Source organism: Athene noctua, chromosome 20 (assembly GCF_965140245.1).
Source record: "Athene noctua chromosome 20, bAthNoc1.hap1.1, whole genome shotgun sequence".
Taxonomy (NCBI): Eukaryota; Metazoa; Chordata; class Aves; order Strigiformes; family Strigidae; genus Athene; species Athene noctua.
Window position 1 is genome coordinate 6,996,824 of NC_134056.1, and position 26,707 is coordinate 7,023,530.

Consider the following 26,707-nt stretch of genomic DNA (forward strand, 5'->3'; position numbering starts at 1 on the left):
CACAAAATGAATCTGAACCTAGGGTCTGAATGTGAAATGCAAGCCAGGAGCTCTCAGGCTTGTCAGCAGCCTGTCTACAGAAAAGCATTCATGAAAGCAAAGTGAAATAGGGCATTGATACCAGTGCAGGTATTTTTAATAAAGAATTCATTCTTTACTCTCCTTTTTCTGGCCAAATTTCAAGGTGATGAATGCAGAAGAAATACATCCAGTCAGTGCCCATCTGAATAAGTTTATTCAGAAAGCAAATTTGTAACAGGATTAAGTCACCTCTGCACCAGCCTGCAGACTTTCTTCACTGGTCTTGTCTCCTTCACAGTACTAGAGTAGAACACCCAATAAATATTTATTCCATTTATAATAATGCTCTGTATTAAATCACAGCCCTGCCCCTGTTAGTTCTGATACAGATTTACGAATAGCCTAAGCAGACATGAACACTGCAAAAGGCTTAGTCTCTCTTCAAGGAATATACAGCATTTTACACAGATACACTATGTACACAAACCCATGCAGCCGGGAGCCCCTGGCCCCTGGGTTGTGCCAGTAGCTGACACCACCAGCACCATTCCGATGAAGGGAGTTCAAACAACAGCTTCCATCTTCCCCTGGTGGGTTCACAGAAAAGCACTAATTGTTCTGTGTGTGTCTCTTTTCAGTTGTATATGGAAACATCACAATGAACCATTAAAAAACAACTAAACCAACCCCATACTACCTGCTTCTGGCATTAAAAGCTCTCTACCATGGTGTAAACCTTGACAAACTTGGACATAGAAGAAATGAACTGTCTCTTTTTGTCATTGAAAAAAACCCAAAACTGATACTGTGTTCCTGTGCTCCCATCTCTTCTCTTGACAGGTGAACAGGGAGGTGGCGCAGGCTGTTTCAGGCATGAGCCCAGGCTCCAGCTGTGACTGTCATGTCCCTTAAACCTCCCCTGCAGTCTTCCTTAAAACTCCCTTGCTCAAACTAACCCTCCCACCAAGGGCCATTCTCGCCTGAAAGGCAGATTTAGTTGCAGGATGTCCACGTGCAGTTCACTTCTATTTGTACATCCGAGGGATCTGCTTTGCTGCTGCTTCAGGGGACTCTCACCTCCCACTGTGGTTTGTTTTCTCCTTAAAATTAGGGCTCTGGCTTCAGGGCAGTGCCAGCTGATACCTCTCTTGATGTGTCCCAGGAACTTACACCAGGGGCACAGGATCTCAAAATCTGTGCATCAAATACACTCCTTGCCAAACTGGGAGAAAAGGAAAGTTAAGCAATGGAGAACTAGAACCCCTAGAGTCCAGAAATTCAAAACAAAGCATGTTTATTAAGTGGTTTCCTTTTACTTATTTCTCCCCTTTTTTTTTAAATAAATAAAACCTTCAGACACATACAAGTGAAACACACCATCCTTCAAAGTGCAGTTACATTTCCACCCCACTCCCAAGAATCACATAAAGCTTTGTCAAGTAACCAAAGAGACTCAGAAGGCAACCTGCAGTCCCTTCCCCTAGCCGCGAGCCTGCAGGGGCGGCCGTGCTGCCCAGCTCGCCAGGAGCCCGTATCTGGGGGCTGTTCAAGATGACAAGGCCGGTTTCAGATACAGTTTGCAAGAGGCAGGCTGCAGAAGAAAGTAGGAAGTTTAAGATACGTAGTATGAAACAAAAACAACCTGTTCAGAGTCCAAAGAGTTCGTTACCAGAATAAGTTAGTTACTTTGGGAGCCCTGGAAGGAACGAGGCCGATGACGGTCATGAGTGATAGATCAGAACTGCTGCTCAGTCGCTGCTGGCAGCAGACTCTGTGGTAAGGGATTAAATCATCTTGCCCAAAGTTAGGGAATCCCCTTCCCCCCGGCCTGCACCTGGCCCAGGTGAAGTCCCAGCACCAGCCGCTGCCCCGGATTAGTTTGAGTCTGCCCGTACTCCAAGCACACCAAGTAACAGAAGAAAGAGAAGGAGAAGATGAGGTCTCATACTCAAGTTCTGTCTGACGAAATCCCTCTTTCCTGATGTCTTTAGGACTCTGTTCTGCCCAAGGGCACTGAGCAGAGGTGTGGGCACATACAAATCAGTTAAGTCCTTGCAGGCTCATAGAAAATTGCTGTAAATAAGATATAGCGCCACTTAAACTACCATGATTTTGACCTCATCGTTCTCATCAGCACGGTAGAAGAAGGGAATGCAGGGGTTTTCCAGCAGGGAGCCCAGCCTCTCCTGAGGGTTCTGGATTTCTCTGAGAAGCTGCATTATTTGCTTTGCTGTGGGGTCCTCTTGGCTTGGCTGAGCAGCTTTACTGTCAATAGGGGTGAAACCAGATTGATGAAGAGCAGCAGCCTCTTGTTCTGCTTCATCTGACAAATTCACATCTCGTAGCCCTGCAGGGAACACAGACCGGGCAGGCAGGTGACTCCTCCCCTCCACACGGGACCCTGCGAGCGTGGGTTATTCCACGTCACAGAGCGGGTCGTGGCTGCAGCTTACCTTCTCCATCGGTAGCGTTCAGTTCAATGCGCCTCTCCGCTGGCACTACGCTTTCACTCTGGCTCGCCAACAGCTCTGGGTTTTGAGCAGCCGCTACATACTTGCTGTACCATTCATTTCTTTCCCTGACCAGACGCATCACCAAATCCTGCAGTTCCAGTAGTTTCATCTGCACCAAAGGAAAGGAAAGCCTGTGAAACGTGCACACAAACACCACGCTACGGTTTGCTGTCCTGCCTCCGTCACAAAATTAGCAGCTTTAAAGTTAAAAGCTCGCAGAAGAGCGGCACATGGAGGTTTGGACTGTGCAAGTGCTCCCCAGGCCTGCCCTGCCTGCAGCAGCAGTGCAGAAAGGATTCCTTGCCTTCATCTCTTCCTTATCCTGAGCCAGTCGGCTGATGTACTCCTCCTTCTCCTGGTGCCGCTGTTTGAGGATGGCCCTTTGGCTCTGGTATAACGCGATGTATTCCCCTGGAATACAGGAGAAGTGTAAGGAGGGAGTGTTGGCAAGATCAGGGTACAAGCCTTATGGTGAGCACACAACTATGTGGCGTGAGGATCCAGCCCTGGACTGGAGATCGAGCCTAGTGAGGCAGCAGCGGGAGACATGAACTGCTTGGTAGAGGGAGGACTCCAGCTCCAAAAGCTCTCGGGGACCTTCTGTTCCCCAAATAAATAACACACTGAGCCAGCTTCAGCGTGTGCGGGTGTTGCCTGAACATACCAATGGTGTCCGTTTCCCCAGACAGCTGTATGCAGCGATGTTCTAACTCTTCCAGCCGTTCCTTCAGATCAGCTTTCTCACGCATCAGGTCTGTGAAACGGGACTGAGCACAAAAATGGGTATCAATCATCTGAACTGCTCACGTACAAAGAATACCCGCGTTAAAGACGACACCCTCCATTCACACCGGCCTGAGCCTAGGGAACAAATCGTGCTGCCTTTACAACTTGTGTCCAATTTGATGCTAAAAAGGAACAGAGAGGAGAGAGCTAGAAAAGGTGTAAAAAAGCATCTCTGCGTTTTGGGAAGCAGAAGGGCTGATGAAACAAAGTGCCTTTTAACCTTCTCATTGCTGGAACAGCACAGCTCTGGTCATACCTGGCTCCAAGGCTGCAGACCACCTGCTTCATCCCAGCAGGGTGAAGATACTCAAGTCTGGTTTTCAGCTATTTCTTTAGAAGAAGACCACAGATCAGTGTTAGGCCCTTACACTCAGTCTTTGGGGGTGGGAGGGGAGTTACTGCTGCAAGCTTTGCTGTGCTGAGATAAGCAGTGATAAGCTTTATAGGAAGTGGCTTATTATTATGGAACATCTGCTACTTATTCCCCTACAATTTGTCTGTGTGTGCTGGAAGAGGCCGATGCTGGATCAGAGTCTAGCTGAGCAGTGTAGCGGGGCTGGAAGAAGAAGAGATCCTTTGCTTACCTGTAGTTTCTCCATGGCAGTTTTCAAAGCCTCGTGAACCTCCACTGGAACAGTATCCACAGTGGAACCTGGAAGGGACACATGTAATTTACAGTTCCTCCTTGGACGTGATGTGCTCACAAAACCTTTCAGAGGCCAGAGCAGCTGGTGGGGATGTGCCTCTGTATTCACACTGACCCAAACTGCACCAAATTTTTACCTCCACCCAGCATGACGTTACGTTGCTGCTCCTGCCTGAGAGCTGCTATTTGCTGGAGGAGGCTTCTGCACTGCTGTTTCTGAGCAGCCAGGTGCTGCCTCATGTCTTCTCTCTCCTTCTCCACCTGGGACATGGCAGATGTCAAGAAAGTGACCTGAGAAGAATTCCAGAGTGTACACGTTAGTGCTGCTCCTGTGTGAAGCATGATCAGTGGTGCATGTCAGGACAGGGTAGCAGTTCACCCCTTTTTATTTGTGGGTACAAAACCAAAGTAGTAAGTGACTGCCCTGGAACTAAACCAAGCAGCAACTACTGCATCTTTTCTCATTCCCAAGTAGTACAAATACGCAGGTTAAATACTAGCTCCCATGATAGCTGGTTGCTTGCAGTATTTTTCAATTATGACTGTACTTACAGAAAAATCTAGTAGATATTCGACACCATTTCTAAATTACCTTCCAAATTAAAGAGAACATCATCACTGTAATTAGAGAGCTACTCTGCCAGCTGAGTTGTCTTCCTAATTAAAGCCACTGCCAGACTTCCAGCCTATCTTGCAAAGATGCTGCAGAAGTCTTGGGTTTTTGCTGCTCTGCACAAGGCACTGTTACACTTCCCTCATTACTGCGCCTCAGCTGGCAGGGATGACAGCTGATAAACAGCCTACTCCATCACCCAGCAGAACCTCTCTGCAATTTAACCTGCCTCCTTTTTTAAAGGTTTGTACAGAACTAAAACAAAAGGCTTTTCTACCCATTAACACTCACCATTTCTTCATGGCTTTCAAACTTCTCTGGGATCACAAATGAAGATTTCTGAATGTCTTCGGTCATTGCTTCACTTTCAACTCCGTCTCCTGTAAAAGGAGGAAGGCAAACAAGGAGGTGGTACAGCAGAGAGCCCAGCTCTACCTCCACCCTGGAGACCAGCTGCAGCTACTCACCCTCTAGTCGGTGCAGAATCCTGCCATCCAGGTCTGCTGCTAACTGACTGATCTGGGCCTGCAGCTCTTTGTTTTCCTTAGCTACAGCTTCCAGACTTTCCTGCAAGAGAAAAGCAGAAGGTCACTGAAACTTGCACAAGCCAGACTGGAGACGGTCACTACATCTTCAGGTAGTAGTGTCACACACACACAAAAGCACTGCCTCTGCTCCAGCCAGGTACTGTTCACCTGTATCACACAGGATGTAATCACAGAACCACAGAACAGCCCGGGTTGGAAGGGACTGCGAAAGATCACCTGGTCCAACCTTTCGCTTAATTAATACGGAATGTAGTTAAGCACTTTTCCTCCCATCTTTCCACTTTCCCCTTTTTACCATTACCTTGGTCTGCTGCAGCTCTTTGAGGTGCATTTCCACTGTCACCTTCCCCTGCACCTCCTCGTGCTGTAGCCGATCCATCAGCTGTGTCTGAAGCAAGAACTGTTTGTGCAGCTCCTCCTTGTCGGCAGCCAGCTGCTGGTACGCCACGGTGTACTGCTGCAAGTGGCTGTAGTACTGGTCCCGCTGCTCCTGCAGACCCCGAGCCTCCTGTGTTTTCAGTTCCAGCTAACACAACAAGATGGAACCGTCACATCAAACCATTTCTGCCAGAAAAGCTGATCCGTGTGACATGATCTAAACTGTCAACATTGCCCCAAAGCCACCAACGAGGCAGGCAGCCACCATCTGCCCCCACATGCTGGTCCCCCACATCAGACAGCAGACGACAGGGGAAGGCTCCCAGCTTGATCATTGCAATACCAATTTCCATCCTCCCATCACAGTTTGGAAAGTTGCCAGCCAGTATAAACTACGTACTTGCCCTGCCATCCTGCCGGCTGTTGCTTACCGACTCTTTGAGCTCCCCCAGGTTCTCCTGCAGCTGCCCAAGCTTCTTGGCCAGCTCCTTCTTTACATGTTGCTCTGACTGTAGGGCACTTGTAACCTCCATGTTTTCATTTGTCTGCAAGACAAATACCACACTATAAGGGAATTGCCTTGACCAACAAACAATATATTCTCAATAAACCATGTTCATTCCTGATACAACAGGGTGCCATCCCTCGTGTTATTCTGGGGTGTAAATAAGGGCCACAAATTGACTGCTCAGGGCAGTAAATAACTTAAAGAAAGGTTCAGAAGATGGGAGAAGAGCAGGGAGAGGGCCAAGGGAATTGGGACTGGGACAGTGCCAAGAAGAGGCCTGGCACGTCACACAGCCTGTCAGCTCCAAAGCAGATGGGTGGCATGAATATCCCAAACAGAGCCAACAGACATTCAAAAACAAGGAAGAGGAGTTCAGAAAGGACTGAAGAAAAATCAGTGGCTAGACCATGTGTCAGTTTGCCAGGGCCCCAGAGGGGGAAGCTGTTACATTGGAAGAAGCAAGTAAGAGCAAGGATTCAGCTCCAGGATGGGTAAGAATAACAGCAGCAGGAGAGATGACTGCTGAGAACTTCTTCCTCACGGGCAAATACAGGGAACAGAGAACAGGTATCTTCAAAGGTAAAAGGGCAGGAGGAATACTTGCAGAAAGAAACAGCGAAACAGCCTGACTGCCAGGGGATGAAAGGGAAAAGGAAACTGCTCTGGACAAAGGTACTGGTTCATCTGCCAGAGCACCTGAGGGAGTAAGGAATTACAGGGAACCTCCTATCAGAGTGGTATGTGTCACAGAAAAAGGAGCATCCGTAGCCTCAGAGATGAGAAACAGATAATGCTTCTGCCAGTTTTTTACATCTGTGCTACAAAAGGATTGCACCAGTGAGGGAAGCAATGGGAAAAGATGCATGAATGTGACGTACCAGTTTGACAAACCCATTCTGCAGCTCAGCCAGCTGCTCCTTGAGGTCCCGATTCTGGCTCAGTGCCCTACTGATGGTGGCCTTGTCACTCTGCATGTCCTCCAGGATCTGCTGTCTGTCCGCAGACTCCTCGTTGTAGCGCTGCACAGCCTTCTCGAGCTCCAGCAGCCGCTCCTCCTGCTCCCGGTTGAGGTGGCTCAGCTGCTCGTTGTCCCGGACCTGGGCCTGGTACTGCCCATGCAGCTCCTCCTTCTCCTGCTGCAGCCGCTGGATCTCTTCCTGCAGGCTCAGCTCAGCTGCTGTGGGCTCTGCTGGTGAGGAAGGCTCAACATCCATGGGCTTAACTGCTGAGGAAATGGAATCAAAAGCAGCTCAGTCAAATCTCTGTGTAATACACATCACACAAAGCATACCCCAGCCTATAGGGCTCTGCGTCCCAGAGGGGATCACCAGCTGCAGTATCCAATCCTCGCTGCAGGGCACAGAAAGGAACGCAGGAGCAAAACTACCCCACATGCCACGTGCTGCCAACTCCCTCACAGCCCTCACAAGAGCATCCTGCCTTCCCAAACTCCTGGGCCAGAGAGGCTGCCAGCACAGTCAGGCAGATGCTAAAGACACAGTCTGGTCCATTAGCTGAAGTAGTTCACTTGCTGGTTCCTAGGATGAAAGGTTTCTTAGGGCCACCAGGCTTTCAGCTGCCTTCACAGCTTCAGAGCATCACACCTACTTGCTCCTCATGTGCAGAAGTTCCTGCACAGCAGCGACAGAGCGGTACTCTGCAATGTGAAGCCCCACTTTGGAAGCCCTACCTGATTTGCTCAACAGCTCTGCAACATTGGCTTCCAGCTCCCGAATTTGGGCCATGTGCTTCTCCTTCTCCTCTGCCATTGTGTGGACCTGCAAGGTCACACAAGTGGAAGTTAAAACAATGTTCACGGTGCCTTTCCTCCTGCCTGTGTTTGTCAGAAGCAGCTGTGATACTGCCCCTGATGTTACCTGCTCCGAGAGCTGCTGTACCCGCTGCTGCCAAATGCTCCGCTCCTCCTTCAGTTTCTCTACGTACTGATCTCGTTCTGCCTGGAGCTGGTGAAGTGACTCTGAGAGCTGTTCAAAATCAAACACAGAGAAAATCTAAAATCTAAATAAATTTGGCAGTGACTGCTTAAGGAATAAAGCTTGAGGAAACCAGTGTGAATGCAAAGCTCAGGCTGCATTCTTCTGCCACACAAGTTTCTTTACAGACATCAAGATTTGGATCATATTTCATACAACCTCTTACCTGAGCAACCTGGGTTTCCAGGCTCGCCTTCTCCTCCAGTGCCATCTGCAACTGCTGATTTGCATCCAGACTCCCTGCTTGATTTGAGAACTGCCAACAAAAATCAAAAAATTATTGCAAAATGTTAAGACTCAATTTCTGCGTAGCCTTTCCCCTGATAGTAACCTGCCACATGATCCATGTTGTAATCTTCTATAGCTCTTTAAAGTGCTCCAACTCAGTTAAGTTCGATGAAAAAAAAAATAAAAGGATAAAATCAAAACCCATAGATTTTTAGCCCTGTAAAACAGGCTGAACGGGACAGCTCCTCCCTACCAATTTTATATTTACTGGGTTTTTTAATTAAGAAAATAGGCTTTAATCAAACAATTTGGCTCAGAAACTTTGTGTGTTTCCAGATTCTGTATTATACAGCCAGATCAGATGGTATAAAAGCTTGTGACCTTAAAAGTTGTCAAACATGTCAGGAATTTAAAGCCAGTGTCAAACATGTCAGTGGGCTAAGTAGCAAGGCTGGTTCAGTTGACACACAGTACTTTTCCCAGGAGAGTAGCAGTTGGCTTTATTTCAAGGGTAACTTAAGCCACTGTCTAGAGAGAAGAAAAAAAAAAAAAAGAAAAAAGGAAAAAAACCTTTTTTTTACCCTCATAGGCTCACCTGAACACCAAGCCTGCTCTCTGAACTGCTAACAGTTCATGCATTCCCTTTCTAACCAGCTGCTTCTCTTAACTTTCCCCAGCTGACCTTCAAGTTGTCACTGTCCAACTCACCTCCCTCTGCGAGGGCGAGTACAAACACCACCCCTACCCAACTCAGTGAGACCACACAACAACCAAGTAACCAAAATGCTGAACAGACACAAGCAGGAAAAGTCACCATATTTTCACACTTGGTATGTTCAGTTACCCTCTCATACTGTGTGACATTCTTTTAGCAGACCAGTGTCACAATGTCTTTCAATCTACTGCTCCGACTCACAGAATCATCTAGGTTGGAAAAGACCTCGAAGATCATCCAGTCCAACCATTAAACTTTAGAATATAGACTGTCTGTTCCTCAGAGGCCTCAGCGAAAGCCTTTCAAAGAGGATGTCCTGATGGGATTTTCTGCTTTCCTTTAAAAATAAGAGTTAAGTCTTGCCCCCACTGTCAGAAGCAAAGTGTTGCAATGATCAGTGAGATCTGCCCTCACATCCCAGAAGTGTTACGGTTACCTGTTGGATCATCAGTTCAGCCATTTCCAGTTTCTTATGCAAATCCTCCATATCCAACTTCATAGCAGAGTTCTTGGAAACCAGGGAGTGAACCTTCTCTGACAGCTCCGAATTCTGCTGCTTTATTTCCTCACTACTTTTGCTGAAACAAGCAAACAATTAAAATGTCACTTTATGTACTATGGGTCTGCTGATGTCCATGTCATAAATTTACAATCCAGTTCTTCATAGTAGCTGGAATCAACAGAAACTCACATCTAATTACTTTTTTTTTTTTTTAATTGAATAGCCAGCCTCCCAAGTCACCACCTGTGGTCCATGCCCCTTGTTATGTTTTGTGGCTCTACTGAGAAGAGTACTGTTACTCTGCAGTAACAAGCAGAATGGACTTACCTTCGTTTGTACAGTTCCAGTTTCAAGTTGTCTCGTTCCTTCACTAACTCTTTATTATGCTGGAGAAAAAGGAAATTATTGATTCGTCTACTGACTTTAGCCAAACAAATAAAATGTTAAAAAAATACTTCGTTTCACCTTTAGCATATCAGCTAAAGTAGAAAAGGTCATAACTTTGTCACAATCCTCAGGACAAGTTTGCTTAGAACCTCTTGAATTTGCCAGGAATAAGTCTGCTCAGTCTTTTCAAATGTGATGCTACTAACTGAACATGAGGTTATTTCTGCAAACTTTTGGATGAACATCAATACTAAAGTGTCTGTTTGATGGAGACCCTCCTGGGACAAGGTCTCCGTCAGGCTTCTGTTGCGTGGAGCTGGCAAGACTAACGAAGTAAAGCGCCAGATCTGAAGACAGCAACTGGACCATATGATTAGTGGTCACAGAATCCTGAACAAAGTTTGCCTTGATCATGGAGAATACAGGGCTTTACAAGGTTAATTAACAATTAACAAGGTTAGTTTCTGTCTCTTCTCTAAGCAGGGACTACAGACATTGCAGTAGTGTAGTGACAAGTGAATAGCCAAAGGCAGAGCTGCTGGTTAAGCATAAATAGAGGTGACTCTTACCTTCTCTGACTGTTTTTGCTGCATAGAGATGGAGGACAAAGTACGTTCTAGCTCTGATACCCTCTGGCGAGATGAATGTAAACGAGCAGCAAGGTTTTCAGCTTCTCCTAAACAAGTCAGAGCAGAGTCAGTTGAGGCTAGACCACACAGAGCTTTTTGGAACTGGCTGAACAGCACTTTCTACTTTGTCAACAAGCTTTTAAGGCTGCGCAGCGCTTTGTAAATCAGTAGGCCTGGTTCCACTCCTGGCTCTACAGGTGATTCATGAGCAACTCCAGGCATTAAAGCTCTCTATAACTACCTTCCTCACTATTAGAGGGAGATGATGACACTTCCTTTGCAGAACAATAGACAATATGTTGGTTGTTTGTTTTTTTCTAATAGAATAAATTGCTCAAATTTAGTTCAGAATGAAAGGCTCGGGTAAAACCTACATTAACGACAGCTGTGTGGGAGGGAGGGAGGCCAGAGAAAAGAGAACAAAATTTTAAAAGCATCAGAATAAAGTCAGAAAGGAACAGTCTGGGGTAGTCACCAGGCCCAAAAAGGGCTGACAAGGCTTTAGTGATGCACAAAAGAACCTCAACTGCCATGGGATCAACACGTTCCCATCTGGGGGCAGTACGATGACAGAAGCGGTGACGGTGCCAAGTACTGCTCATTAAGGAGTCGGTGTGTGTTGTGAGCTGGCTGCCAGCAACTATCATGCCGGTGACTTGAAATCCACAGTTTAAGCAACAGCTTGAGCTGGAGTGTTCACAATTACCTGATTTCTGCCGTGCAGCTTGCTGAGTATGTCCAAGCGCTGTCTGCAACTCAGACTTCTCAGAAACTAGAATTCCAATAGTCTGGATATGAACCTTTGGGAAAGGAAAATCAGCTAAGTACAAAACATCTTTGCTTGTAATTAAGGATTAATTTAGTAAGGGTAAAGAGCTCTTGCAGTTCAGTACAGTCTGGCTGACTGACTCCCAGTGTTCCTGAAGGAATGAACTCATGGCTTCCAGGATAAAGACTACGAGTGGTCAGGAATCCAGAAAACAGCAGAAGCCAGGTGATCTTACTGTAATGGAGGCTTTGCCTTACCTGTAGCTGTTCCCTCAGCGCTGCTTGCTCTTTAGAAAATTTCTGTTCAAAATCCTTCTTTTCCTGTATAAACAAATGATGCCTATTCAGCACAAAAATGTAAATAGTTAACCCTTGTCGTTTTATGTCAAACTAAAAAAGCAGTGATTTACTGGTAGTACTTCCAGCATCTAAACCAGTACTTTTAAAGACATACTTCAGTTTTCCATTATTTGAACTACTTCATTATTTATCCATCCTAGAATGGCAATGACAGCATAACACAAGCATTGCTAGAATAAATGTGGCAGTCTGGAATGCAAGCATCTCTTGCCTCCACTGCACTCCTCCAATACTTGAGCATTTAAATATTAGCTTTTGGCAAAATAAGAATGCTACCTGCCAGGTCTAACTCATGAAGTCAAAATATTCAATGTTATGCTACAAATGAAACTGAATCTAACATAAGATCACATATGCCTGTGCCACAGTCCACTATGCTTTCTGCTCACAGAAACAGGTACCTATTTCTGTATCTATCCAAAAATAGGACACACTTTACCTTCTCCAGCTGATTCACTGCTTCTTGGTTCTGCTGTTTCTACGGAAGAAAATTGATGTGCCAGTGTTAAGAGAAAATACTCTCATACTGCTGAAACACATTTTCACTTTAATGAAGTAGGATACATGCCCAATTAATGCAAACAGAATTTCCATTATCATTTCTGTAGAAGACTGGGAAGTTCGTCTTGGCAATTAAAAATAATAGATCTGGGGCTCCCTTCACTAATATATTTTATATGCCAGATATGTTTTTCATTGCTCGGTACATTACCACAGTTCTTTCCAAATACCACTGCTGAAACCCCTGTAGGTCATATCTGAGCATCCACCAACTTCAGTTAAACTTCACCCCACGTCTATGAAATTAATCGTAGTAATCCCAGTGTATTAGGATAATCACCAAAAATGCTTTTTTTAAAAAAAAAAACAAACACAACACCACAATCCAAACCTCTATCAAAAACCATAATCTTTTCCTTTAATGCAGACCTTAGACCCTTATCCCACTTAACAACTGGCCTTTAAGTCATGCAGAGCTGCACTTATGTTGGCAGGATTCTGCAAAAGCTGGTACAAGAGCAAGCTGAAGCCAAATGCAAAGAAAAGGGATAATTCTGTCCTAGCCAATTTCAATCTTATGGGTGAAGTGTCCCTTCCAACTTGAGATATTCCATGATTCTAAGTATTTGGAGATTTGTTGACTATACATGGTGCATCTCTAGATACGAGGTGAGGGAGACACCAGTGGCAGCTGTCTACCCAGGCTGCCACACAAACTGTGCTGCTGCATTTGCCATTTGCTGTTGTTGTCCCCCTGGCAGTTTTCTCACAGATGCCTCATAAGTAACTATATAATTAGTACTTTTTCCCCTTCCCAAAGAATGAACATTGGCCAAGCTGTTTCTTTACTACTACTACTTCAGTGCATTTTGAAACATGGCTACAGATGGAAGGGTGATGAGTTAGAAGTTTTGATTCTAACAATGCCAGTGCACAACATAACCAGGAAAAGCAAAGGCAAGACCACGAATGCAGCAAAGGCCCTACATAGTTCCAGGCAAACAGAAAAGCAGGCAAACAAGGAGAATCTTGGGTGGGCAACACACTATACCAGGTACCTCTGCAGCCCAGCTAAAAGAAAAAAAAAAAAAAAAAAAAGAAACAGAATGGAACAAAAATAACCCAAAACCAGAAATAAAACAACAAGAGGGGTCATGGGGTACACGGGGAAATGCTGAACTTTGGGAAAAGTGTAGTTTTTAGAGAGGAACAAAATGGGGGAAAGCATTGGGCACAAGAAAGGCTCTTTTCAGACTGAAACAAGTCCACTTAGCTGCATTTCTTGCAGTGTTAAAGCTGAAGGCTGAAAAGCAGCAGCAGGAATCCATGCAGGCCACAGCACAAAGCAGTTCATTCATCGTGCCAAGAGAAGCTGAGGATATGATCAGAAACCACCCCAGGCTCTCTCTTAGACCTATTGCTCCCACTCTGCTGGTATATTTAGAACAGCATCACCACCTGCAGAAACAGGTTTTCACACTGCTGCCAGCACCAGAATTCTGTATTTCAAGGATGCAGACCAGGATCAGAAATAGCTGTTTTATCAGGATGCTTATCATCCAGGGAAAGCATGATGAGATCAACAGAGCACACTTAAATGGAAACAACTAAATTGTTTCTTGTTCCTCAGATGAGCCAATACATCCACAAGTGGCCTTAAACTTTGATCCTATTAATGAGTTTTCCATACAGCCCATTTTGTTCCTTACAACAGCCTTCCTTGTGGCACTATGAGAGAACCCATAACCCTGCAGACACCCAGAGAGCATGGAGGAGCAGCAAAGACAATGTCAAACTGGTTGGTTGGATTGTTTCTTACCAATTCCTCTATCTTTGTAACGAGCTGTTTGTTAGTTAGATTGCTGGAGTCCAGGGCTACTGCCAGCTCCTGGTAACGTGTCTGATGGGCACATGCAATCAGGAGAAAAAGGATGGAGCAGAAGAGGAGGAGGGGAGGAAAAAAGCAATAATTAAAAAGGACAGAAAAATAAATCATTATCACAGTTTGATACAATCAGATTCTCCAAACAAAACAAAATCTAAGGTTTCAACAAAAGCAGCTGGGACATCAAGATACTTCATCCTTTTCCACTGAGGCTTCATTTTGACAAATGCAGTTTCATGGAAGCTAGATTATCCCCAGTCCTTAAACTGGAAACACCTCTGACACCTGCCTCCTACAGCTGATCACAACTACCCAGCTACAGCACAAGATGACCCTAGACAGCAATGTACATGAACTGTGCATTCAGTTAGGTCTCAGTAACACTGCTGCAAGCACAGAGTCCAGGTAAGTGATCAACAGTAAAGTAAAAAAAGAAGAGAGATAAAAAAAAGATAAAGAAAAACTTACTTCCATTTCCTTAATATTTGTGGAAGAAACAGCACTTTCCCCATTCACATACGACGTAGACTACAAGTAAATCAGTCAAATAAATCAGTTTTAATCCCCAAGGCAACAAATCACTATTAAGTAAGAATCGACTATCATAATAATACTTCTTATAGCACCTTTCACTTCAAATTACCACACACAGGCACAGAAAACACACTTTCCTGGCTAAGGATAGATGCAAGACTCCCTCTGTGACAAGCTGATATGAATTATGCAGATTGACTTCAGATTCCTTTACACTAAATCAAGAATACGTCTTTCCATGAATACATGCTGTTCATTCATCCCACTCTACTTTTCTTCCTACTGCTGAAATTTCACATGCCTATAACAGGATTATTTGCTTCTCAATGTTTAAATATCATATTGTTTAGTAGGATGACTGCAGACACCTCTGCGACTGAGGAGTGTTTCCTTGACCTGACTGCTTAAAGCTTCACATCAAACATCAAGAGAATTAATAGGACAAGTGGATCAAAATGAGGCCGTACCTGAGAAACCAGGCCATTGAGTTGTTCAGACAACTGGCGGAGACTCTCTGTTGACGAGAAAGACCTGAGAACAAAGCAGGACCTTGCGATGAAAATATCTCCCAGAGAACCGCCCCAATCAGAACAGCACTGGGGAGGAATAAAACCTTAAATTTGTTGGGATCCTGTTGCAAAACTGTTTATCAAACACAGACACTCACCTGTTCTCATCCAAAGCGTTTTTATGATCTTCAGCTTCATGAATCTGTGGATTGAAATACAAAAACTTAGAAGCCTGTAAAAGAAGATGGGAGTTACATTTGTGAATGTGTCACTAAGACTTGATTACACCTGGGCTCAGGTTCCCCAGTGCCTGTAATTACTGCTTCCCAGAGAAAGATGAACTTAAAACCACCAATTCAGTCCTGGCTTACACATAATTTCCGAGTGGTGTGAGCCCAGGTTTCTTGGAAGGGAGAAACTGAAGTATTACAGGCTTTATGTTTGCTTTACTATTTATCAATATAACCAACACTTTGCTTTGCTGGAAAAAAAACTTCAACTGAATCTTTAAGTAGTGAAAGGAAACACTGATCTGACTGATCTGACTGGATCTGACTGGAGACCTTCTGTCTTATTAAGGGTATTTTCTGCTACTGAAATAGGAGACAAGGGGAAGGAGAACAGCTTTGGAAGACGCAGGGGCATGTGCATGCTAGTACTCTCCTTGCTCTCCCAAACAGATAGTGACTAGATGGAGAGTGGAGAATGCAGTATTGTTAGCAGGAGAAAATCTGAACTAGTCATGTCATATTTATGAAGATCATCTTTCCCCCAAAAAAATGTGGTATGTCTAACCAATATTCAATGGCAATATTCATGATAATTCACAAACCTGTGTCAGCTGCATGCTCGCAGGAGCAGGCAGAACAGAACCACAACTAGGTAGACTGTTGCTGTTAGATAGCACAGGGACATCGGTAGCAAGCTGTTCAGCATTACGAGTGGCAACATCACTGTCAAAGTATGCCTGTCACAAAACACATCACAGGAATTACAGCCTTCATGCAAAATGAATGAACACACACATGAACGCATCACCTTGTGATCTATCTCTGAAAACTAGACAGATATGAACAATTAATCATTTAGAAACATGTGGAAGGGAATCTGTGTTCTCCCCAGAGCAAACAGGTGACTCCATCAACCCACGATCAAACACCGTCCCAGACCTGTGCCCTCTCAGAGACAGTCTGAAGAACTGGTATCCCATAATCAAACTCGCTTCTTTAACACAGGGAAATAACGGCACCCAGCTCTTAAGTCCACACACTAGACTTACTGCAAAGGACTTGCCAAAAAGCAAGCAAGGGCAAAGCCAGATGGTAGTCACTCTGCTTTGAAAAGCACTACCTTCAAGATGTGTCTGGGGAAAACACTGATCACTGTTTGCAAGTAAGATGGAAAAGAACAGGTTAGTGACTGCTTGAAAACTGGGTTAGTCAAACTCAAACGCTCCATCTAAAACTTGATGAAATTTGTGGCACGCCATGAACCACAAGTTTAGAAACAGGACATTTATGAACAGGCCAAACTCCACATGGCTGGGAGCAGGTGCCTGTGGCTAGGAATCCCGTGACTACAAGCATCTAAATAGAAAAGAGAAGGGCCAAAAAACTATTTCTGGACAGCGATGCAAGTTCTCATCCAGCCTTCGTGGGAGGATGAATACCATCTGATGACACCTCTACCAAGCCACAGTGAACTGGACAATTTCATTTATCTTGTACAGCATGGGAGAGCTGTAGAGGCCCAGAGCACTGTTCTAGTGTTTTATGGCAATTTGGTTTATTGCATCATCCAGCTTCAGTTAAGTCACCATTTAACAACACTACAAAGCAAATGAAATTGCCTGTCAACGTTCAACCCCACCAATATACTGCAGCTCTCTGCTATTCCATCTTGAAAGAGCTACCTCTTACTCCAGTCACTTCCTTCTTGGCACTTCAGAGGAAACAAGAAATCTCTCTCCTGGCACTCTCTGTTTACCTGCTCAGCACTTCACTCATGAATCAAGCAGCAAGGAGAGTACAGTAACAGTGAAGACAGATTTAACGAAAGCAGTAAGATGGAAGACTGCAGAGGGAAACAAATAGAAGTTTCTTAATTTCTTTTTAGCAGGACAGATACTTGTGCTCTCAAGGAGCAACATATGTTAGGTGCTTAATAGGAAGGTCAGGAATTCCCTAGAAAGCTACAGGTTACTGCAGCTTTATTGGTTCAGACACTCATCAACAGAGAACATCAGATGGACAGAAGGAATACCTTCCCCACTACATCTCAAAAATGTTTCCCTAATTTCTTCTGATCAGGACATTCTTTTTGCTTAATGCTTCAAGATGCAAAAACCAGTAACGTGCCTTTAGCCACAAGAACTCCTTCCTTCTGCCTTCACAATAAGCAGTTTTGAAATAACTTTTTTAAAAAGAACGGACTATTTGAAAAGCTGAATTTGCTGGAAACAAAAATAGTTAGGAACAAGACACTTATGTGGAAATTATGCATTGTGAGGCTCTAATAATGTAAAGTTAGTCATTCTGCTCAGCTTAGCTTATAGCAGGATCCATTCGCTTTCACACAAAGGCTCCTATTTTGTTGGGTTTTCTGTGTTTCACAGCCAAGAAAGCTGAAGAGGGTGAAATGGGAGGGGTCTGCCTCACATTAAGACACCAATGGCAGCAGTAGCTCAGATGCCAAGGATCAGCTTTTCTGCCCTATTAGCGTCAAGTGAGTTTCTGAACAGCATTTTCCTGACTCAGGATTTTTACAAGACAGCAACTGGAAAGATAAACCTTTCTTTCATTAAATATTGCAATTAAAAATAAGTTTTCAAAATTATTCCTAAAACCACAGACAAAATAATCCACAAATTCCTTTAACAGCCAATCAGATCAAAATGTATCTATGCTAAAGAAACAGGGGAAAAAACAATGGGAAAACAAGAATGCACACAGAAGTAATAAATTCTCCATTTTCAGAACAGGACTAAAACTGTAGACACAGGTAGGCCTTCACTGCACATGCCATCTCAGCAACAGCACTGGACCACCCATCTTCATCTCACCCTCCAATGTGAAACAAGTCTCCTTCTCCAAGATCCACTTACACTGAGCTTATGAGTATTAACTGAAAATAGTCCCCATGACAAGAGTGAAGCTTCAATCAAAATACATGGTGTGCCTGTCTGGCAGCAGGAGCAAGTAAAAGCTGACAGTATGTCTTCACGTCGCTCAAGTTCTACTGATACACAACCTACACACACAAAATTCCAGTTGGAGAAAGTTTCTGCTGTTCACTCTGGCTGTTGGACAAAACAGCTGCTGTATTATCACACACACACATACAAAAAAAAAAAAAAAAAAGGAGAAAAGGGATACAAAGGCAATTCAGAGAACTCCATTCCATCTTGCAGGTTTCACTGCATCTCTCCAGTGACCCTGGTGATTACTATAATTGTATTTATTGCTGGAGACACAGGGATATGCAGTAAAAATAATGAGTTACTTTATGACAACCAAATTGACACAATGGTAGGGAAATAAGCTACAAAAATGATGCAAGTGAAAATGAAAAGCAGAGCTCTGGTACGACAAAATTGAAAGGAAATTCTGGGCTACAAAATTTGATGTCCCTGAGCTATCACAATTTGAGCCTTGTTCAAATAAACTGACTGTCTGAAAAGAAATTTTTGAAAAGGCTTGTTTATGTTTGCTCCTGAACACGTTTCTATTGCTTATTGGCATGCTTCCTGCCCTTTCCTTCAGAAGCTTGGGAACATGAAGACGCTAAATGCTTGACTCGAAGTATCTGACTTCCTGCCTATACATATTTAAACCAGTGGTACTTGCCAGACTGTACATCACCTGGGCAAGTTTCATCGCCTGCCATAAAATGGGTTGGCTGGAATAACTAGGCAGCTTACTTAGGGCAGCTGCTTGCCTGGAGATAAGCAGAAACCTGCCCTTCAGAAATGAAGTGCTAGAAAATTCAGCAATGACATGCACAACTAGAGAAATACAGACTAAGAAAACACTACCACTTCCTAGTGCACTGTTCCTCAGTGGTTACGTTAGTTTATTGCCTCACCCCAAATTCCCAGTTTTTCTCAAAGCTCAGCTGTCTCAAGGAAGAACTTCTGACAAGGTTCACTTTTTCACATGTTAAGTTTGACACAAACCAGAAGGGAACAAGCACTTAGGAGCAATGGAAATGGATGGTAACAAATAGCTCCATGTTAATAAACACAGCAACAAAACTCAAGCGACTGACAATGGATATGTCAGGACAAGGCTCCATCCGAAAAATCAAGGTCAGTGTAAACAGAACCCGAAGCATGCAGGAGGGAGAGCGCGTCACTGCGAGGGACACGAGCACTGCCTCACCTTCCTCTTGTCCAATGAGGGTATGGCTACCCCATTGGAGCGGTTAAGGTCTGACACCAGCACCTTCAGAATGTTCTGAATCTAAAGGAGGCGAAAGAAAAGGGGAAAGAGAAACGGCTCAGAAAAGGACAGAGAGAAAATGGCAATCAAAGGCAGCCAAAGAAACCAGCATCCTCCAGCTCGTGTACATCACACACCACCTCAGCATGTACCCTGACTCTAGTGTGCACCTTCCAGGAGAGGTAGTTGCTAACTGTTGTAGCACACTTCATATGCTGGTGACACAGGCATCTACGCCATTCATCTATTACACTGGCACAACCCTTCCCCAGCTCTTTGGAAAACCAAAGAACAAGGAGGTGGCAAATGATTTGGGAGAAAGAATGAGACACTCACGTTCTCTGGAGGCTGCCGGTCATCATTGGTGGGGGTCTCGGGTCTACTGCCTTCTTTAGTTTTGCGTTTTTTCTTAGTTCCTGCAGTTGCTCCAGGGCTATTCTTCTGCTGATATTCCTTCAGCTGAGAAAAAAAGGAAGAATCTGAAGTCCAACCACAATATGCCTTCAATGAATAAAATATCCCACCGCCCCCCCCAAAAAATCAAACAACAAACTCCACAGGGTAAAAGAATGTAAAAAGTGTAAGGACAAGAAAAGCAGTCTTCAAAGAGTTTGTCCCTCTGGGGGGGGAAAAAAAATATTGAACAAATCCAGAGAAGCCTAAAGAACTAGTGTAAGGGGTTTATGGCAAGAGGCTCAGAGTTGTAAATGTTCCACTTATGTATACATCTAATGATGTTCTTGGGAAACAATCTGATACTCCATACTGCAACTGAAAGGAGATTAAAAGAAGTATTTTGGGGTTTTTTAGTGTTATCACTAAGATCAATAAGGAAAAATTATTAACGGGCAATTAATCCTGAATGCAAAGTGAAAAAGCAGTGCCTGATAGCAAGATCTTCCACTCTGTGAAAGATTTTAGGAAGGAAAATGACAATCGCCACAGGTATTGTAATAACTGTGAAGTAAGAGAAGAAGCAATCTACAACTGATTTTTAAATCATATCCACTTCACCCAGGAAAAGCTAGTCTGATAAGCTGTAACTTGAAACCTGCTGGGTCTTCCGGCATTTTTGTGTATGTTACTGAACACCGAAACCCCGGACCGAGCGAGTCCCAGGCAGTTATGTAAACTGCCCGCTTCCACCTGCCCCCGGCACAGCCAAAACACCCCCGTCCCCCTGCGCCAGACACCGGCAGGCCGGGCATGGCTGCGCCCGCGCTTCGGAGTCAAGGTGGGAAAAAAATAACACATGAGAAGAAGGATCCCATTATTCGGAGGATTTCAAAATGGAAGCCTGAACTGCTCCAGGACACTTTCCCATTCGTATGACTTTGAGATAGAGGCGCATCCCGCCGGGACGGACGGGGCCGAGCAGCCCCGGAGAAAAAAATAAGGGGGGGAAAAAAAAAAAAAGAAAAACTAAAAAAAAATATTAAAAAACCACAAAGGGGGAGTGGGGGAGATGCGGGGGGAAGGGAAAACACCAAAGCAAGCCAGGCAGACCGCCCAGCACCGCAGCAGCCCAGGCCCGGCCTCTCCCCGGCCGCCTCCCCCGGGCTGGGGACGGCCGCCGGCCGGGAAGGCTCGGCCGCAGCGCCGGACACCCGGGGGCTCCCGGCGGCCCCCGCCGCAGCCCGGCCCGCAGCGAGCGGGGCGGCGGCGGCCGGGCCTGCTCCGCGCCCTTCGGGGGAGGCCGAGCCCGGCCCGGCGCCTCCCGATCCGCCCGGGGCCCGTGGAGAGCGGCCGCCGCCTGCCTGGCCCGCGGCGGCCCGCCGGTCCCGTCCCCCGCCGGCCCCTCACCTTCTTCTTGGCCGCCGCCAGCCTGCTCTGCCTGCTGCCGTCCGCCATGTCCGCCCCGCGCCCGGGCCACGTCAGCCGCGGCGGGGAGCGGCGGAGGCGGCCGCCAGGCCCCGCCCCGCCCCGGCCTCTCGCCGGGCCGGTGCTCTGCTCCGCTCACCGCGGCTCCGTGCCGGGCGGGCGGCGGCCTGCGGCGCCCCGCTCCTCCGCCCTGACACCCTGCAGCACCCCGCTCCGCCTCTGTGACACCTGCAACACCCTGCCCCGCTCCACCTCTGTGACACCTGCAACACCCTGCCCCGCTCCACCTCTGTGACACCTGCGACACCCTGCCCCGCTCCACCTCTGTGACACCTGCAACACCCTGCCCCGCTCCACCTCTGTGACACCTGCAACACCCTGCCCCGCTCCACCTGTGTGACACCCTGCGACACCCTGCCCCGCTCCACCTCTGTGACACCTGCAACACCCTGCCCCGCTCCACCTGTGTGACACCCTGCGACACCCTGCCCCGCTCCGCCTCTGTGACACCTGCAACACCCTGCCCCGCTCCACCTCTGTGACACCTGCAACACCCTGCCCCGCTCCACCTGTGTGACACCCTGCAACACCCTGCCCCGCTCCGCCTCTGTGACACCTGCAACACCCTGCCCCGCTCCGCCTCTGTGACACCTGCAACACCCTGCCCCGCTCCACCTCTGTGACACCTGCAACACCCTGCCCCGCTCCGCCTCTGTGACACCTGCAACACCCTGCCCCGCTCCACCTGTGTGACACCCTGAGCTGCTCGTCCAGCGTGACACCCTGTGCTGGTCTTCTGGTGTGACACCCTGCAGCCCCCTGCCCCGCTCCTCCTGTGTGACACTGTGCCCCACTCCGTGCTCCTGTATTGACTCAGTTGTACACACTGGCTAGAAACCAGCCTGGGGAGCTGGGCAGGCTTCTCTTGCCCTTTGTAGGGCACATCCTACAAATGTACATAGCTTTCTATTTCCTATGCGTCGCTTTGATGTCTGAGCTCTGCCTTTGAAGTCACGGCTAGTGCAGGCGGTCGGATTTTGCTGGTGTGGAATCCCATTCCCAAGGCCTTTGACATTCCAAGTGTGACAACAGCAGAGCTTGGCTCGTGCGGTCAGCCCGGGAAATCAGATACGGCTCCTGCCAGCACCTGGCGCTGCACAGGGACACGTTTACCTTCACCAGCCAGGCCAGGAGAGCTGCGGGAAGGAGCCGCTGGTCTGAGAAGCTGCACTGGGTTTGCGTGGCAAGGTTTTGGTACCAGGGCCAGGGCCTGCGGAGGGCACAGCCACACACGAGGAGCTGCGCTGGACCACCCACGAGCACTTCCTCTGGCCGGGCAGGACGTGTGGGGCAGCCGGTGGCTCGGGAAGTGGCAGCTTCTCCCCTACAAAAATAATAACTGTGTGAGTGGCCCCACAGGCACCTCAGAGCTCTCCCTGAGAGCCTGGCTGCAGCCCCAGAGGTGAGGTGGCTCTGAGGCATTTTTTGAAGGCACTGAGTGTAATCACCTGGGCTGCAGTAATTAGGATGGTTATATCCTGCCCCACCTAAATATCACCTGCAGCTTCACACGGGGAAGTTTGTTCTCAAGCGCTGTCCCCCGGGCGCGGGAACAGCGACCGGGCCCTGTCAGGGGAAAACTACAACTCCCGGCGTGCCCCGCGGCGGCCCGACTACAACTCCCGGCGTGCCCCGCGGCGGCCCGACCACACCCCCCGGCGTGCCCCGCGGCGGCGGCCCGACTACATTTCCCAGCGTGCCCTGCGGCACAGGCCGCTCCGGTGCGGCGGGAGGCGGCAGCCCTGGCCGAGGGGGTCCCGCCGGGCGCGGGCCGCAGCCCCCGCCAGCCGCTTCTACCGCCTCGGGTCCTGTCTAGGAGGTAGGATCCGGTTCCCCGCTGCCACTCCCCCTCCCCCTCCCTCGCTGCGCCGCGGGCCGTGCCCCCACCCCGGCCCCGCCGCGAGGGTGCCCGGTCCCTGACGCGGTGCCCCTCTGCTTTGCCAGGACCCCCGGTGGCGGCCGGCGCAGCGGCACTGCCGGCTTCAAGTCACCGGTGAGTCCCCGCCCGGGCTGGGGGGGAGGCGGGCCCTGCTTGGTGGCTTCCCCCGGGAGCGGCCTCTGCGGCCGAGGGACCGGCGGCGGGTGGTGCCCCCCGGTAGCCGCTCGCACCTTTACGGGAGCTCGCCCTGGCTCAGCAGGGAGGATTTTTCCTGAAGTTGCTCGTTGCCTGAGGAGCTGCCGGCCCAGCCGTTTGGCGCTGCGATGTCGTGGGTGCTTCTCTTAAAAGCCAGATTGTGATTTTTAGTTTTTATTTTCACTTTATGCTGTAAATTTGCCAAGCCCTGTAGAACATGATATGGACCAGGCTAACCTTACAGAAACTGATAAGAGCTTCCCCCACCTCCCTGCCCAGGAGATACTTTTTTCTTTTTTCTTCATCTTCTACACAGAGTATTTTCTGATTAGTGCCCTCCAGCACTGTAGCATCTTATCCAGGGCTGAGTTAGTGTATAAATGTCTTCTGTGCTCCACAGGTCCCATCTCCGAGGTCCTGCCAACCTAATGGAGCCAATTCAGAAGCCCTGAAGTATGAAATCGAAGAGCTGAAACAGAAAGACCTTGCTCTAGACCAGGAAATTGCACAATTATTGTCAGAGTATGTCATTGGCAAGCTCAGTGTTTGCTGTCATGCATCAATTATTTTGGTTTTAAAACAAAATGTGGTCCAGGAATTAGAGCTAAAAGCTGACCTTATGATGCCGTTTTTATTGTGGTTGATTACTGTTGTTTTGAGTTACAGGACCTGTTACAAGAGGGAATTCTTTTTGTTTTATTTGGTAAAGCAAAACAAGTTTTACTAGTAGCTTGCATAAGATGATTTTAACTTTATCACAGATGTTGCTGAGGTAATTACATGCAGACTGGGAACGAATAATTTTTACCATCATACCACAACACGTCATGCTACCAGAAGAGCTTGTTCATGTGAGAATTAAAATTGAGATTATTACTTGTATGACCTGCCAAATTTAGCCCCAGATAAAACTGTTTCCTTTTTTGTTCCATCTTGATCAAGTGCTCACTTGTTTTGCGTGAGGTGAGTGGGTTAAACCTTTGTGTTCAAGAAGCAGAGGTATTCTCCAGGCAAGCAGGGGGCCTGTAGAACACTTTGACATGACGGGTGCCACATACAGGGTAGTGCAACTGTTTTATTGTGGTTTCTTGTGACATGCTGTGGCAGCTGCTTATTTGCAACTGTTTTGAGATAAAATTGCTGCTTGATTTTTAAAAGACAGGGAATCTCGGTGGTTATTCATTGCAAAGGAGTGATATTTTCTAAGATAATGTCTAGTGCATAGAATGGAAACAGTAGAACAACAAAGGCTGTTCCAAAAGCTTTTTTGTTTTATCCTCTAGGATAAACAGACTGATTTTTTTTTTTCCCATAGCTACAGGTTAGAGATACATATAAATTGAATTCACTACAGCCTATTCCTGCTTCTGCTTGATTCTGAGAATTCAGGTGAATTGGGGTTATTTCTATAAGTATTGATGTGGCAAAAAAACTCAAAATGAGGATCTCCTCATTTGTAGCTTTCATGTTTATGACTTGCAGCAACTGTACCTGCTGCCTTAGATTCTGCTTCTGATGTGCCAAGTTTGGGTACCTCAGATATCCTTGCTGTGCTTGGTCAGTAGTGGCAGCACTCGCTCTGCAGCAGCAGCAATCCCTCTGTGTCATCTCTGACCTTTCTGGTTTTATTGTTGCAGAGGCTACAGCCTGGAGGAATTGGAGAAGCACATCTCTCTGCTTCATGAGTATAATGATATTAAAGATGCTGGACAGATGCTGCTGGGCAAGCTGGGTAAGGAAGGGGAAAGCTGTTGAAGGACTTCTTAGTCAACATTTTCATATAGATGGAGGGAGGGAAGCCACTATGCCATGAAGGCAGAGCTTGTTTTAAAAATTCTTCAATTCTACGTTTATATTACCCAATCGCTTGTGCAAGCACAAATGCTTCTGTCATTATTTTCTTAGGTTGTTTTTAGAACTGAACGTATGAAATAATTGTTATTACTCGTATTTTAGTCTGTGTTATGGATTACCAAAATTTGGGAAGTCTTACTAATTTTTGTCAGTTTGGTTCTTCATATGCTTAAAAAAATAAAAGTGTTGAGACAAGCAGAGAGCATAGCTGCAAAACCTGAGATTGGTTTCTTAGCTATGGGAGGTTTTCTGGGATAGTTAGGGCTACTGGGAGGAAAACACAAATTTTCTGACTGATCTGAATTTTGTTTCATGAAAGCAATGGTATTTCTTTCTTTTCTAGCTGTTATCCGAGGGGTTACTACAAAGCAGCTCTACCCTGAATACGATCTGGAGCTTAGTGACTAATATTGAACCTAAAGATTGCCACGTCCTGCAAAAATGACTGTTACTGGGCCACTGTGTTTTGGTGTCATATCAGTTTAGAACTGACATAATGTGGCCTCACGTATGTATGTAGAACTGCAACAGAGTATGGGTTAGCAGCCTTAGTTCTGAGAAGCTTTGGAACTTGGAAGTTGTTGAATCTGTCAACTGTTTCTTGCTTGTGGAAAAGGGATGTAGGACTTTGGATAATTTCATTTACTATCTGATCAACAGTATTTTATTTTTTTTATCAGGAAGGCTGTAATTCAGGTTGGTGTTAAGACTCTTTCCATGGAGCCTTTGCTTCTCTACCACATCTGGGGCTATTTGGATACTGAACGGATAGAGGAGGGAGGGAGTACAAATGTGCAATGTAATAGCTGCTATGAAAGAAAAGGAAAAAAACCCTCAGAAGTAGGGCGGGAAGAAGGCTGAAGTTGTTGTGGTTTGGGGGTTTTGTTTTATGATCAAATCTGGATAAGTCTGCATGTTCTGCATTTTTGTACTTAACTGCTCTGGTATCTAGAGGTTTTGTATCATTTCTGTGGTAAATGGCAAAATGTGAAGTTTTGTTGAACTGTTCGGTCTGAATAAAGCAGATATCCCATTTCTCAGTAATTCACTTGAAGAGCCTATAAAACATCACATGAACCTGGGAACAAATTCTTAAACTTTGAGACAACTCTAACATCTATTATTCAGATGTTTTCTGAGGACTCTTAATGGAGACCATGTGGCAGTGCTACCCAGGGATGGGTGGGTGCAGAATTACCCTTACTCTTCTAAATGCAGAGTCACTGTGAAAGTGAGTGGTGTCCTAAACACAAAATTATGTTGAGTACATGAGCGTTTCAATGTCAGGTGTTAGGATCGAGGGTGACTGCACAGACTAAATTTGGCTGCTTTGGGCAGTTCTAAGTGATAGAGTGCTCTGCTGACTGCAGACCCATTGTCCCTTTTTCACTCAAGCTTGATGTCCTTCTGCCCATTTTTACTTCTAAGACCTTC

General features: G+C 46.4%; 2 protein-coding genes across 5 annotated transcripts; one reads left to right on the forward strand and one right to left on the reverse strand.

Annotated features, from left to right (window-relative positions):
- On the reverse strand, positions 1-21,376 carry GOLGA2 (golgin A2). 4 transcript variants are annotated; one of them, XM_074923481.1, is made up of 28 exons: positions 21,268-21,376; positions 19,801-19,923; positions 19,405-19,485; positions 15,858-15,992; positions 15,184-15,227; positions 14,984-15,047; positions 14,451-14,510; positions 13,917-13,997; positions 12,036-12,074; positions 11,495-11,557; positions 11,175-11,268; positions 10,409-10,515; positions 9,780-9,838; positions 9,387-9,528; positions 8,174-8,263; positions 7,891-7,998; positions 7,704-7,791; positions 6,892-7,235; positions 5,937-6,050; positions 5,429-5,653; positions 5,047-5,146; positions 4,871-4,959; positions 4,104-4,257; positions 3,905-3,972; positions 3,199-3,301; positions 2,839-2,945; positions 2,475-2,643; positions 1-2,368 (listed from the first exon to the last, which is right to left on the reverse strand). In XM_074923481.1, exons 1-28 carry the CDS (start codon positions 21,313-21,315, stop codon positions 2,118-2,120), a joined length of 3,150 nt encoding a protein of 1,049 aa, XP_074779582.1. In that variant the 5' UTR covers positions 21,316-21,376; the 3' UTR covers positions 1-2,117. The 4 variants fall into 4 exon arrangements, with proteins under 4 accessions (XP_074779582.1, XP_074779581.1, XP_074779584.1 ...); XM_074923480.1 differs by having other exon boundaries at positions 2-2,368; positions 6,892-7,238; XM_074923483.1 differs by lacking the exon at positions 13,917-13,997 and having other exon boundaries at positions 2-2,368; positions 6,892-7,238.
- SWI5 (SWI5 homologous recombination repair protein) lies at positions 21,314-26,317 on the forward strand. Its single transcript, XM_074924115.1, has 6 exons — positions 21,314-21,337; positions 22,902-23,164; positions 23,290-23,338; positions 23,820-23,941; positions 25,057-25,151; positions 25,617-26,317. Exons 1-6 carry the CDS (start codon positions 21,314-21,316, stop codon positions 25,679-25,681), a joined length of 618 nt encoding a protein of 205 aa, XP_074780216.1. The 3' UTR covers positions 25,682-26,317.
- The last annotated feature ends 390 nt before the right edge of the window (positions 26,318-26,707 follow it).